At 37.8% G+C, this 13,638-nt stretch overlaps 1 protein-coding gene across 1 annotated transcript; it reads left to right on the top strand.

Annotated features, from left to right (window-relative positions):
• The first annotated feature begins 235 nt into the window (after nt 1-235).
• api5 (apoptosis inhibitor 5) lies at nt 236-8,083 on the top strand. Its single transcript, XM_046860208.1, has 14 exons — nt 236-562; nt 1,516-1,677; nt 1,779-1,872; nt 2,556-2,621; nt 2,730-2,881; nt 4,773-4,979; nt 5,145-5,249; nt 5,691-5,780; nt 6,026-6,204; nt 6,293-6,386; nt 6,497-6,553; nt 6,665-6,753; nt 6,843-6,982; nt 7,215-8,083. Exons 1-14 carry the CDS (start codon nt 491-493, stop codon nt 7,289-7,291), a joined length of 1,584 nt encoding a protein of 527 aa, XP_046716164.1. The 5' UTR covers nt 236-490; the 3' UTR covers nt 7,292-8,083.
• Nucleotides 8,084-13,638: the final 5,555 nt, after the last annotated feature.

The raw sequence follows: 13,638 nt of genomic DNA, 5'->3' as shown, positions 1-13,638 counted from the left end.
GGTGACATGGGTCCCCATGAGTCATTGTGCGTTCAGGTCGAAGTCCCCACCGAGATAGGAGAACAAGTACCGACACACACACACACACACACACACACACACACACACACACACACACACACACACACACACACACACACACGTCGACGAACGATAGAGGGCGCCTAACAGCAGTGTAAATCCCACTCCGGGCCACAAGGGGCAGTGTAACCGCCGCTGCAGTCTGCGCAGAGGGTCGGGGGGGAAACCACGTCAGAAATCTAGCGACGGTTTAGCGCACGAGCTGCGAGCTAGCGCGCCAACGGAAGCGTTTAGCTTCGTATTCGATTAAAAAATAATAAGGAAAGTCCAATGGTGCGATATTTTCGGAACGTCCATATCAGCTTGCGTTAACAGAGAGCGGTTTCACGGGGAACAAATAAGAAGGGGGAACAAAATCAACAAATCATCGGTCTTTTCGTTGCCGTTACTCGCTGACTGATTGGCGCAGATGGCGGCCACAGTGGAGGAGCTGTACCGTAACTACGGCATTCTGGCCGACGCCAAGGAGGATCTTAGCCAGGTGCGTGTTTCACAACACATACATCATTAGTGTAAAGGCACACACTCCCCTGGGTTTGTTACTGATATTTCGTCTATCTCGTTGTCATACCGTACAGAAAGACATATCCGGCCTACAACGGATAGCTAAGCTAACTTAGCTAAGCTAGCAGTAACCTGTCCTGAGTTAGCAGTTGTTTAGCTAACAGAGCACAGATGATTAGACAGTCTTTTATGTTTAAAAATCTATAGATCTGGATGGATATTAAAATCACGTTTTTTTATTTGTGAATTATTTCCCCAAAGGTTGTCAGCAGCCGTATAGCTTTGTGTAATTTTTTTTGTTATTTTAGGCACAGTTAAAAGTAGTATACGTTCACCACTATATTTCATTTACAAGTTACAATTTAAGTCCATTCATTCCTTTTTAATAATTGGTTTGATCTGTTGGAGGTGGGTCTGTCTTTCCAGACTAGCAGGAACACTTGGTGTGAGGCATAAATAGGCCACAGATAGGTCACTAATTCATCACAGGGGACACACACACGAACATAGAGGCAACTTGAATGTAGACAGTACAGACTTATCTTCTATGTTTTGGGCAGGTATGAGGAACCTGGGGAACCTGGATGAAACATAAAAATTAAATGCACACAAGATTTCATTTAATTTATTATATATAGTTTTATAAGTGTGTGTGTAACTTTCTAAAGACTTTCTTCTTTAAAATCCACATTTAAAAATAAGTAGAAAAGGCTAGGATAGTGCAAAAAAGAGAATGTTTACAGTAGAATGAATGCTAAACTAAGCACTTGTAAGGCATTTGCAACAACAACAAAAAAAACTCGATATGAATATTACTCAACAATAAACAAAGGTCAGAAATGAAATCTATTACTATGATATGCCAATGATCCACCCTGCATTACTCTCCTGTTAAACATGTATCTGGTCTATGTGTTTACTATTTTTCAGCATAAAGATGCCTATCAGGTTATTTTGGATGGTGTGAAAGGAGGCCCCAAGGAGAAGCGTTTGGCTGCGCAGTTCATTCCAAAATTCTTCAGTAGTTTTCCAGACCTGGCAGATGCAGCAATTAATGCACAGTTGGATTTGTGTGAAGACGAAGATGTATCAGTAAGTTCTTCTCTCTCTGGCCAAAATTTATATGAGAGATCAGGTCCCAGTTGGAGTAATGAACACGTCCATACCTAGCTGTTGTGTTTTGTCTTTTGTAGATTCGCAGACAAGCCATCAAAGAACTTCCACGCTTTGCGGCCGGAGAGAATTTACCCAGAGTAGCAGACATTCTCACACAACTACTGCAGACAGGTATTTGTTGTGTGGTAGATTGGTGGTAGAAGCTATTTATTACATAAAGTTGATTTTCTACTAATTCTTTAAAATGAAGAGAACAACAAACCCATTCATATTTCTGATATGTAGCATGTTAAATATAATCCTTTAAATTAACAGTATAGTTTGTTTTTACATGATTTGATTGCTTTTTTTAACATTGACGTAAATTAGAAATAAAACCCATCAGATCATAGTTACAAAAAGAGGTCCTGGCAGCAATGTAAAAATAAACTTATGTTGTCGTAGTCTTAAAACTAAGTGCACAGGTGCAAGCACATGGCTCTTTTTTATTTCCCTGTGGAATTGAGAGACATAGCCACTAAGTTTTGCCATACTGTGGCTATATATATCATATCATTAAGCTGCATGTTAAAAGAACATAATGAATGCTGCACTGTGCACAGAACGAACTTGATTTATCAGTGCTGCTTGAGAAACGTAAAGGGGTGCCATTAACACCAGTGCATCTGTATGCCATGATGTAATGATAAGCCAATGATTTCATCATGATTAGAAATGTTTTCTATTGTTTGCAGCTGATTGAAATAGTGGATGCGCTAAACCCCTCTTGATCAGACCAAACTTATGGAGGTCATGTTTTATTGTTATCTAACTCTTTGCCATTTGATTGCTGAGCTTATTCTCCCCTTTTCCAGATGATGCAGCAGAATTCAACCAAGTAAACACTGCACTGATTTCCATATTCAAAATTGATGCTAGAGGTATTGTCTTATTTGTGTATTTCTTTTGTATATATGCATGTATGCATTTGTTTTCTACTCATATTTTGTTAAATAGTCCAGTTTGCCAACTTTTACTTAATGTTTTAGGGACACTTGGAGGTCTTTTTAGCCAAATTCTACAGGGAGAAGATGTTGTGCGAGAAAGAGCAATTAAGTTCCTCTCTGCCAAATTGAAGACAATGCCTGAAGAAACCCTGACCAAGGAAGTGGAGGACTACATCTTCACAGAGACAAAAAAGGTAGAATAATAACTTTGCTTGAGATATAGATCAATGAAAGCATATAAACCTATTTTGAATACTTTAAATGTTTCCAGTTGGTTTAGTGTGCATTCGTCATTGTAAATGTTTGGTGTAGGGCTGCAACTAACGATTATTTTGTTAATTGATTAATCTGACTTTTGTTTTTTGTTAATTTGATAAAAAAAATTATAGATGTTTTGCTTATAACTATATAAAATCCTAATTCAGGGTATTTATGTATAAAAGTGTACTTTAAAAATGCAGAAGCCACATATTGAGATTATCTATCTTTAATTTTGACATTTTAAAGCTTATGGTAGCTGCTTGTTGAGGAGTGCATGGGAGATTTCTCCTTTGAACAAATTCCCTCATACTGGGTTGTTTGTTTCTGTGGAAAAAAGAATTTAAAAAAAACGCCTCTGCGCATCTTGAGTATAAAAGGTGAAGCAATTTGTGTAAATCAACATATGTATTGTATTTTGCAGATGGCAAGTTGACAATCATGCTTAAAAAAATCTACATAAAATATAATACAGCATTGTTTTGACAATTTTGTTCAGTTATAAAGATATAATCTAAAATCTAGAAATAATTTAGTTTTGTATAATAATTAAGGGACATGCATAAATTAAATATACAAACATTGAAAACAAGTGTTTGAATGTAGAAAAGCCGCTGTAAATCATGTTTGAAAACAGAAGTTGCCTGTTGTAGTAGACAAATGCTATAAAAAGAGAACAATATGCATTGGTGTACAAATGCATAATTATTAGCTGAAAACCACAACAGTGACCAAAAATGTAATCGTTTACTGCTGCTGTTGTTTGCTGCTTTTACAGTTTTTAATATAATCCATCACTATGTCACGAGGTGATTGCACAACCTGATGCTTGTGAGTCACGACAGCTCTTGTGCGACTGTCCCAAAGTTAACATAGAGTTTACACGATAGCACTTAATTTAACTATACCATTTTCACATGATGGGGATTATACAGTTTTTGCTTACCGTACTGATGTTTCGCCTTCATCCGTGATACCAGTGTGCTTTCTTTTATTGTGTTCATGCATCACTGTGATCCTTCCATGCCACACAACCTCAGCTTTGCATAATTTGTAGGTACAGTGTTCTTTGTTGTGTCTAATATAAAATGCTTCCATGCCTTGGAAGACTTGGGACGCACACTTTTTCTGCTGCCAGCTGACTTGTATCTTACCATCATGCTAACCCATAACTTGAGCATACCAGCTAATCTGATAACCACATTTGTTTACAACTAATTTTATTATTGATTAGTTTTTGCAGCCCTACTTCACTGGTAGCTCAGTGGTTAATACTTTGGTTTTTAATCAGATCCTGATTTCAAATCCCAGCACTGCCTATGCTTTTAATCCTCAACTGCTTAGTTGTATAAATGGGATTTTAAATTGTAGGTTGCGCTGGGTACACAACTTGCCAAATTCCGCATATATAAATAGAGTTTTGAACCACCTGGTGTTTTCCTGCCCACCAGGAGAGTTGAACAAAAACTCAGTAGCCACCCTAAAAGCACTTGTAGTCTTACACAGGTTTGTGAGAGCTTATCAAATGATTGATCATCTCAGAAATACTTTGTGATTTAGTCTTTTATGATAGACACATGTATTAGTGGCACTCTTAAGAGTTTCTGTGCATTCTGTCGTGTGAAAAGGCATGATTATGGCATCATCATGCAATGGTGAAAATTCTTAGCAACCTTTGTATTCAATAAATACAGTAAAACTAATAGACAAATTAGTGGGTTCTTTGCAATACAAAGTATAGAGTTGTAGGTGGGTTCTGGATTTTTTTAAAACCTATTTTGTTTTAAGATAGCCATTTCATGCTCTGTACTATGATATTGTGTGCAGGTTTTGGAGGATGTGACTGGAGAGGAGTTTGTGCTTCTGATGCGGGTGCTGTCTGGCCTGAAGTGCTTGCAGACAGTGAGCGGGAGACAGCAGCTAGTGGAGCTGGTGGTGGAACAGGCCTACCTGGAGCAGGTCCTCAATCCTGCTGATGCTGACAGCGTGGACCGCCTGCTTCAGTGTACACGCCAGGCACTGCCACTGTTCTCGGTGAGCTAGATTACAGCCCAAGTTCACCAATACCTTATTACTAGATAAGATTTCGTACTTCTTTTGTAATTCTGTGTTTATTTTTTATAAATACAAATGTATTCTCTCTTTTTTTTTTTTTTTTATTTGAATTAATTTATAATAATTTGTTTTTAATTCTGACAGAAAAATGTACATTCCACTCGATTTGTGACGTACTTCTGTGAGCATGTTCTGCCTAACCTCAGCATGCTCACCAGCCCTGTGGCAGAACTGGACATCCAGCTTGAAGTGAGCATCATATGTGTAAATTAACAAATCTGAATATTGAAGGAATTAATTATTTCATAATTGCTAAATTGACAAGTTTTCTTTCACTTGTACAATATAGTGTGTGTGTGTGTGTGTGTGTGTGTGTGTGTGTGTGTGTGTGTGTGTGTGTGTGTGTGTGTGTGTGTGTGTGTGTGTGGGGCTCACACTACCCACGGTTCGGTTAACATTACTGTTTTTGTGTCACGGATCAGATTATTTTTTAAATCAGCAAAAAAAAGTTGAGGAGACAAATTTAATTTGCTTTTTATTTATTACAAGAAAAGTTACAGCAAGTAAATGCTCCCATACATGCAATGCGAATAATGCGGGATGCTTTTCAAGTTTTTCTCCCCCTTCACTAGCCATTGGTGACTGATTAGCATTTATTTTTTTAATACTGTAACTTTTGTTTTTCTCTAGGTACTAAAACTGCTGGCTGAGATGAGTCCATTCTGTGGTGACATGGACAAACTTGAGTCCAACCTCATGATGCTATTTGAGAAACTTTTGGTAAACCATAAAGTGTTTATTTGCAACATTAAGTAACTCTGTTTCACTCTGGATTTTACAAGATTGCTCAGATGAGTAATGTTGTGTTTGATTTAGTTTTGTGATTTAGTTTAGTTTTAGTGATACATTTCTTCAAACTGGGACTTTAAAAGCAACTGAATTACTGAAGACACATTTATCTGTAAAATGTTTAGCTCGCAGTAACATTTTTTTAAAAGGTCATTTTTTTTATCCTTGATATTTAGGAGTTCATGCCCTTGCCTCCTGAAGAAGAGAATGGGGAAAACGCTGGGAGTGATGAGCCCAAGCTCCAGTTCAGCTATGTGGAGTGCCTGCTCTTCAGTTTCCATCAGCTTGGCAAAAAATTACCAGACTTTCTTATTGACAAGGTCAATGCTGAGAAATTAAAGGACTTCAAGATCAGGTCTGTTTTTGCTCTGGATGGTAAATTTAATCGAGTTGTGTGACATAACATGAGATTTGTGATTTCACTCATGTAATTGGATCTACAGGCTGCAGTACTTTGCAAGAGGACTACAAGTGTACATTCGCCAACTTCGTGTGGCCTTGCATGGCAAAACTGGTGATGCACTGAAGACTGAAGAGGTATTGTTAAATAGTTACATTTCTAACTCATCATAGACTAGTAAACTTTATCATAATTAGTGTATACCAGTGGTTACTGGCATTCACAAGCTTGTGCTGTGTTTCTTTAGAATAAAATCAAAGTGGTGGCATTGAAAATTACAAACAACATCAACGTCCTAATCAAGGTAATGGTTTAAATGAGCAAAATCTCATATTTGAATTAACAATAATAAAACTTTGGATGTTCTGTGTACAAGGTTCATTTTAAAATGATTGAATTTTGTTGGCTGATTTAGGATCTTTTCCACAACCCTCCATCTTATAAGAGCACGGTCACTTTGTCCTGGAAACCAGTGCAGAAGGCAGAGGCAGCAGCTGCTGTGGGGTAAGCATCTTATCCCAATTTTTAAGTATTCTTTGCAGTGCTAATACCTCAGGACTCATTGTCTGACATTTCACTTGTGCGTCTCATAGACAAAAACGCTCTTCTGGAGAGGATGTGGTTACAGGGACCATTGGAAAGAAGGTTTCCCCGTTGCCACGGAGGGATGCACGGCAAATATACAACCCCCCGAGTGGAAAATACAGTGCTAGTATTGGAAACTTTTCTTATGGTGAGTTTGCAGTGATTGCACCGCATAGTACATAATTTATATGAAAGTCTCTATATTATAGTGTAATGGTTATGACCAAGATCTAGGGCTTGGAAAAATCAAGACCAAATAGAGGGCAGGATATCAGGAAGTAAAGGATATAATGAGGAGACTAAATACTCAAGAAAAACCTCTTAATGATTAGTAACAAAATGTCATTAATGTGTACATAAATAATTCATTGTCTTCTCAGAGCAAAGAGGCGGGTTTAGAGGCAGTAGGGGCAGAGGTTTTGGACGAGGAAATAGAAGTCGAGGACGAATCTTCTAAAGGAGGACTATATATTATTTTCAGAGATCCATCTTCACAGCTCCAGGTCTGCCCCATGCCAGCATCCCGACTGTTCTGACAGCCTCAATCCTGATGGGCTCCCAGTTTACCACTTACTGTTTCTTCCTCTGTTTTCATAATGTAGTTCTGAAGTCATGCTCAGTGTGGTTTTTTTTTTTGTTTTGGTTTGTTTTTTTGGGGGGGATAAACAAGACAACTGTGTAATTATGTACCTTTTGATTGTATTTGTATGGTGGCAGATCTTCTGTATTTTTTTATCTTAGTTTTGTTGGATGTCTTCACGTGACTTTGTAAGATACATTTGTTTTGATCTGCATTTTATTATAAACCAGTTCAGTCCAAAAGAATTCCTGTCATTGGTAATTTTTGGAAATGGGTATTTAAGTTTTAAAGATCTCCTATGACCTCACATTAGGCTTTGCCGTTTTTGATGAATAAGGAAAAGAAGCATAGTATTTTTAGTGACCTAGTCCTTCGTCATATTTGTCTTAAAAGATCATTGTTGCCATTGTTTAGCTCTTCATAGATTGACTGATTCCTCATTTTTTTCTGGTAACTTTTAAAAATTTGAGGCTCTATTTTGAATTTCACAATTTTTTGCATGCATATTTTACAGCAGTTGGAAATAGGTATGTAAGTATTTTGAATAAAAACAGTTGTTACTGCTAGTTTTTATAAATGACATGCTTACATCAACTGAATTGTTGGTAATAAGGGTGCAAAAATTGACCACTTTAAACAAAAACATAATAAATTACTCTTTGCATTCTGTGTTGCTCATTAATGAGCACGGCTTAATTGTGTACTTAATTCTGCAAACACCAAAAATCCACAGTTCGGTTTTTTCATGTTGGGTTTTTTCTTTTTCAGAAAAATAAGTAGGGAACATGCAAAATGACAAGCGAGATTTAACATTAAAATATTTCTTGAGATTTGTGTTTATACATGTCTATTTTCCAGAACATTGCACATATGAAGCAAAATATGTTGGAAAAACTGGTTCTGTAGTGAACAAAATTGCATTTATTTTTAGGCTCAAGAATAGGAAGAACACACACCCCAGTCATCTTGTTCTTAGGCTATTTTGTGAATTATGTTTTAAGAAAGCTCCTCTCAATTATTTACTTGCAATAATTGTTTTAATCCTGAAATGAAAGTAGACACTAAATGTACAGTGGGTACGGAAAGTATTCAGACTCCCTTACATTTTTTACTAAAATCATTTAAGTTAATTTTCTTCATCATTAATGTACACATAGTGCCCCATATTAACAGAAAAACACAGAATTGTTGACATTGTTGCAGATTTATTAAAAAAGAAAAACTGAAATATTACATGGTCCTAAGTATTCAGACCCTTTGCTCAGTATTTAGTAGAAGCACCCTTTTGATCTAATACAGCCATGTGTCTTTTTTGGAAATGATGCAACAAGTTTTACATACCTGGATTTGGGGATCCTCTGCCATTCCTCCTTGCAGATCCTCTCCAGTTCTGTCAGGTTTGATGGTAAACGTTGGTGGACAGCCATTTTTAGGTCTCTCCAGAGATGCTCAAATTGGTTTAAGTCAGGGCTCTGGCTGGGCCATTCAAGAACAGTCACAGAGTTGTTGTGAAGCCACTCTTTTGTTATTTTAGATGTGTACTTAGGGTCATCATTGGATAGAAAACTTTAAGCCCAGTCTGAGGTCCAGAGCACTCTGGAGGAGGTTTTCGTCCAGGACATCCCTGTACTTGGCCGCATTCATCTTTCCCTCGATTGCAACCAGTCGTCCTGTCCCTGCAGCTGAAAAACACCCCCACAGCATGATGCTGCCACAACCATGCTTCACTGTTGGGACTGTATTGGACAGGTGATGAGCAGTGCCTGGTTTTCTCCACACATACCGCTTAGAATTAAGGCCAAAAAGTTCTATCTTGGTCTCATCAGACCAGAGAATCTTCATGCAGGCTTTAATGTGTCTTGCACTGAGGAGAGGCTTCCGTCGGGCCACTCTGCCATAAAGCCCCGACTGGTGGAGGGCTGCAGTGATGGTTGACTTTCTATAACTTTCTCCCATCTCTCGACTGCATCTCTGGAACTCAGCCACAGTGATCTTTGGGTTTTTCTTTACCTCTCTCACCAAGGCTCTTCTCCCCCGATAGCTCAGTTTGGCCTGACGGCCAGCTCTAGGAAGGATTCTGGTCGTCCCAAACGTCTTCCATTTGAGAATTATGGAGGCCACTGTGAACCTTAAGTGCAGCAGAAATTTTTTGTAACCGCTCTTCAGGCAGTTCCTTTGGCCTCATGATTCTCATTTGCTCTGACATGCATTGTGATCTGTAAGGTCTTATATAGACAGGTGTGTGGCTTTCCTAATCAAGTCCAATCAGTATAATCAAACACAGCTGGACTCAAATGAAGATGTAGAACCATCTCAACGATGATCAGAAGAAATGGATAGCACCTGATTTAAATATATGAGCGTCACAGCAAAGGGTCTGAATACTTAGGATCATGTGATATTTCAGTTTTTCTTTTTTAATAAATCTGCAAAAATGTAAACAAGTCTGTGTTTTTCTGTCAATATGGGGTGCTATGTGTACATTAACGAGGAAAAGAAATGAACTTAAATGATTTTAGCAAATGGCTGCAATATAACAAAGAGTGAAAAATGTAAGGGGGTCTGAATACTTTCTGTACCCACTGTATGTGGGACTGATAATGTTTAAAGATTTGGCAAATCTGTGCTGATTGGATACTAGAGATACCAGACATGTCCCTTAGGCATGATAGGATAACTGTTTGCTTCATTTAATTGACACAATTTCTGGCTTGCTTGCTTGCTGCTATTCAGGGCTTGGGGCCAATTGATCAGAACTTGAACATATTTTTGTATTATTTAATTGACGTGAGCATGGGATGTATCATAGCATATATAAACATTTAAGGAGATTTAAACATTATATTTACCTGCTGCTCCTTACATGATATCAAGCAGGACTGAAAGTAGTCCTTGCAATGTCCACAAAAGACTATTACCTTGGCTTACTGTGGCCCTGCAATGACCTTCAATATTATTTACCTGGGAAAATGCTCACACCACTAGATGGCCAACCAAGACCACGACTCGAGCACGACGCCTTCTTTGTTACTAAGAAAAGACTTGGGTGTTTATTTTTAGACCGAATGTCATGGTTTGTAGCAGATATATTCTTGTGCAATTGGTGATTTTCAGAAGTTATGTTAACTGTCGTTACTTCCATGCGTTAGATCAACACGAGAATTGGCCGCATGATCAATTCATTTGTTTCATTTCATTTCATTTTTTTTGTTTGTTTTTTTTGGTTTTTTTTTTTTTTTTTCTCGTTTTTTCTTTAAATATACCTCTCGTCAAATTCTAGTTTAATCCATACTGTCAACTTTTTTTTATGCTCCTCTTAAATAGGTGTGGTGTAAAGGCGGTAGGTGTCGCTGTTCCATAACTTAAAAATTACCATGAAGACTCTTGACCATAGTTACATCCGAAACCCCATACTACCATACTAAACAGCACAGGCTAGTGTAGATAGTACTAAACCACTATTTAGCACGGTAGTATGCTGCTATTTAAGTATTCAGGGTATTTTCCAAAGCACTTTATTAATGGCAATGATATCAACCTGGAAATGCTGAAATAAAGGAATGTTTTTCACATAGAAACAGCTGAATTAAACGAAAGCAATCACCTGCTTTGTGATGTAGACTGTTGTTTTGTTTGGAGTAATGTTTAATAAAAAAAATTTTATTATTTTTGGAGAATCAAAGTGGGCACAGATTCAGAGGTTGGCAAACATTGAGTCGAGAGCATGTGTTTATCGTCCTGACATGGTCAGAGGTATTTGCTTATACTCACATGTATATTTTTATTTGGGCTTTACACAACAAAAAGGTCCAGTTGCTTTCTCGTCACCTCAAAGTATTTACCAGAGACTGCCGTTTTTAAAAAAAATACAAAATCCATCCCTCCACCTAGCTTGTGAATGTTACAGTGGCAACTGGAGAAGGTGGAAATGCAGCACTGCTTGTGTGCACCGTTATGAAACACAGCAGTTCATATTACTGCTGCAACCTGCAAAAAACACGACACAAAAGAGTATAGCTGAAGAGCCGTGAGGAAGAGTATGTTATCCTCTTTTTTCGTGAACGAATAGCATCCGCCCCCTCATGTACAATGCTTGAAATAGTAACAGCACTGGAAGGCTTACTAAATATAGAGTGGATGAGTGTTAACATGTCAACCAGGGACCAGAGAAAGAGGTGCACTACACGCGTGTGGCCTTTCAAGCAACGGATACTAGTGCTGTCAATTATACTGTACGAAACACGCTTTCAGTGCATTCTGGAGGCACGTTTGCCTCATAAATCAGATATAATCTTCAACTATGCGTATCCTAATTCCATGTGTGTACATTTTAAATAAAGGCGTACTTAACGATCAAACTTCTAATCTCGAATGAGGATTATTTGAATGATGACGCCGTGTGTGTGCGCGTGTGTGTGTGTGTGTGTGTGTGTGTGTGTGTGTGTGTTTGACTTAGACTTGTTACGTAATAGGTCTGCAGGTAGAGCGAGTTGGGTTAACTGGGAAGGATCATGCAACAATAGCAAACCGAGGAATCATTAATGGAAGCGGGTTCCTGGGATTCTATTTTATTCTTGTTCTGTCACCCACATGAAGATGAGCTATTTTGCTGAACTGTTTGTAAAAATTAAACATTTGCTTTACCTAGAATGGATAAATGAACGAACGCATTAATTAATCAATAAACGGATGGATGAATGAAGAAAGGGATGAATGAACGAATGAATGAACGAGTGAGTGAATGAATGAATGAATGAATGAATTAATGAATGAATGAATGAATGAATAGATGCAATAATTAGTTAACCATAAGCTACAGACCGGGATGAGAAAGGTAACAGCGGGAACACCCGTCCTTTCACAGTCGCTATTATCAGTTTCCAGCACCAAATCTAACATGTCATGGACAAGGAACATCATGTGACACCCCTTCTGCCCGTTCATAAATATTCAAGGTCTCTATTCATGCACACTCTCCTCTTGAGGTAGTTTATTGTGCTTGGGCTCTGAATCATGTGATTCTGATGGGAGGGGGAGATTCTATAAATAGCTCTATAGCTCGGCTTCCATTGACATCATTTAGGCAGGAGAGACGGAAAAATAAACAAAGAGCGAAGGCTATAAGGGCGGAGATTCTTAATCTAAGCTTGAAATTCAAACAACTCCCTCATCAATTTGATTTTTTTCCCCAATTGAAACCAGCAGAGCAGCGTGTCCGTTTCCTAGAACGTCCATGGCCATGTTAGAGGAACTGAAACAAGTGAGCAGATGTGGGGTGAAGGGCAGGGAGGGGGGACATCAAACAAAGGAAAATGGAACATGTGTGAGGAACCCAGTGCAAATATTTTGGATGATGTTTTAATGGGACCTGTAAAAAACGGCGAAGCCCATTTTACTTAAGTGAGCAAAACAGTAGGTGGTGTCCATTCTGTGTTGATAGCAGGCCTCGGTGTTCCCTTCCAAAGAGACAAGACAAGCCGATTACATGAAACAATCACACGTCCTTGTCATGTCGCTTATAAGGAAAATAAAAATAAATTAGGAACTGGTTATGTTTGTTGGTCAGCTGTTAGTTAAGACTAATAGCCCTTTTAGTGTTTACAGACCATTATGTAGACTCAACTACATCACATAGCCTATGTCCAGATCAAATGATGTTAAAGGCGAAATAAACTGTAAACGTCGAATCTATAATCAAAAAGTTAACGTGCTCATTTAAAGAATACTCAATTTTGAGGTTTTATTATTTGATTTTTGTTTACTATTGATTTTCAGATGGTGCTCTCCGTGGTGCTGAAAGAGCATTGGCGCGGTCGCTCTCCGGTAGGGTGTGGTGATTTGTGTTCATGTGGAAAATTGTTATTAATCTAAGTCCAGTCACGGTTTTTAAGTGGTCATCGTGTGACTTCACAATTAACATTAAAGGATATAGAAGACGTGATTAATACCTCTGAGGCTTTTTGTAAAAATAAAACAATTTGGAAAGGTTAATTTAGAGTATTTAGGAGAGCAGTTTATCATTTTCCCTTTCCGAACAACATTTTGTTTCTTTAAAATTATATATAAAGTTTAAGAATTTTAAAATATTTACAAAAAAGAACAGCAATAATATTTGTGATGTTGACCATGTTAAGTGTGTTCTACAAAATATTTTCATACTTTACATTAATTAGATTTCAGGGCACAAAGAAAAATATTGAAAAAATAGAAGTGTTAATAATTAA

Source organism: Silurus meridionalis, chromosome 10 (genome assembly GCF_014805685.1).
Source record: "Silurus meridionalis isolate SWU-2019-XX chromosome 10, ASM1480568v1, whole genome shotgun sequence".
In the NCBI taxonomy this organism is placed as follows: Eukaryota; Metazoa; Chordata; class Actinopteri; order Siluriformes; family Siluridae; genus Silurus; species Silurus meridionalis.
The sequence above is the reverse complement of the archived record's forward strand: the minus strand, read 5'-3'. Positions and strand labels throughout refer to the sequence as shown.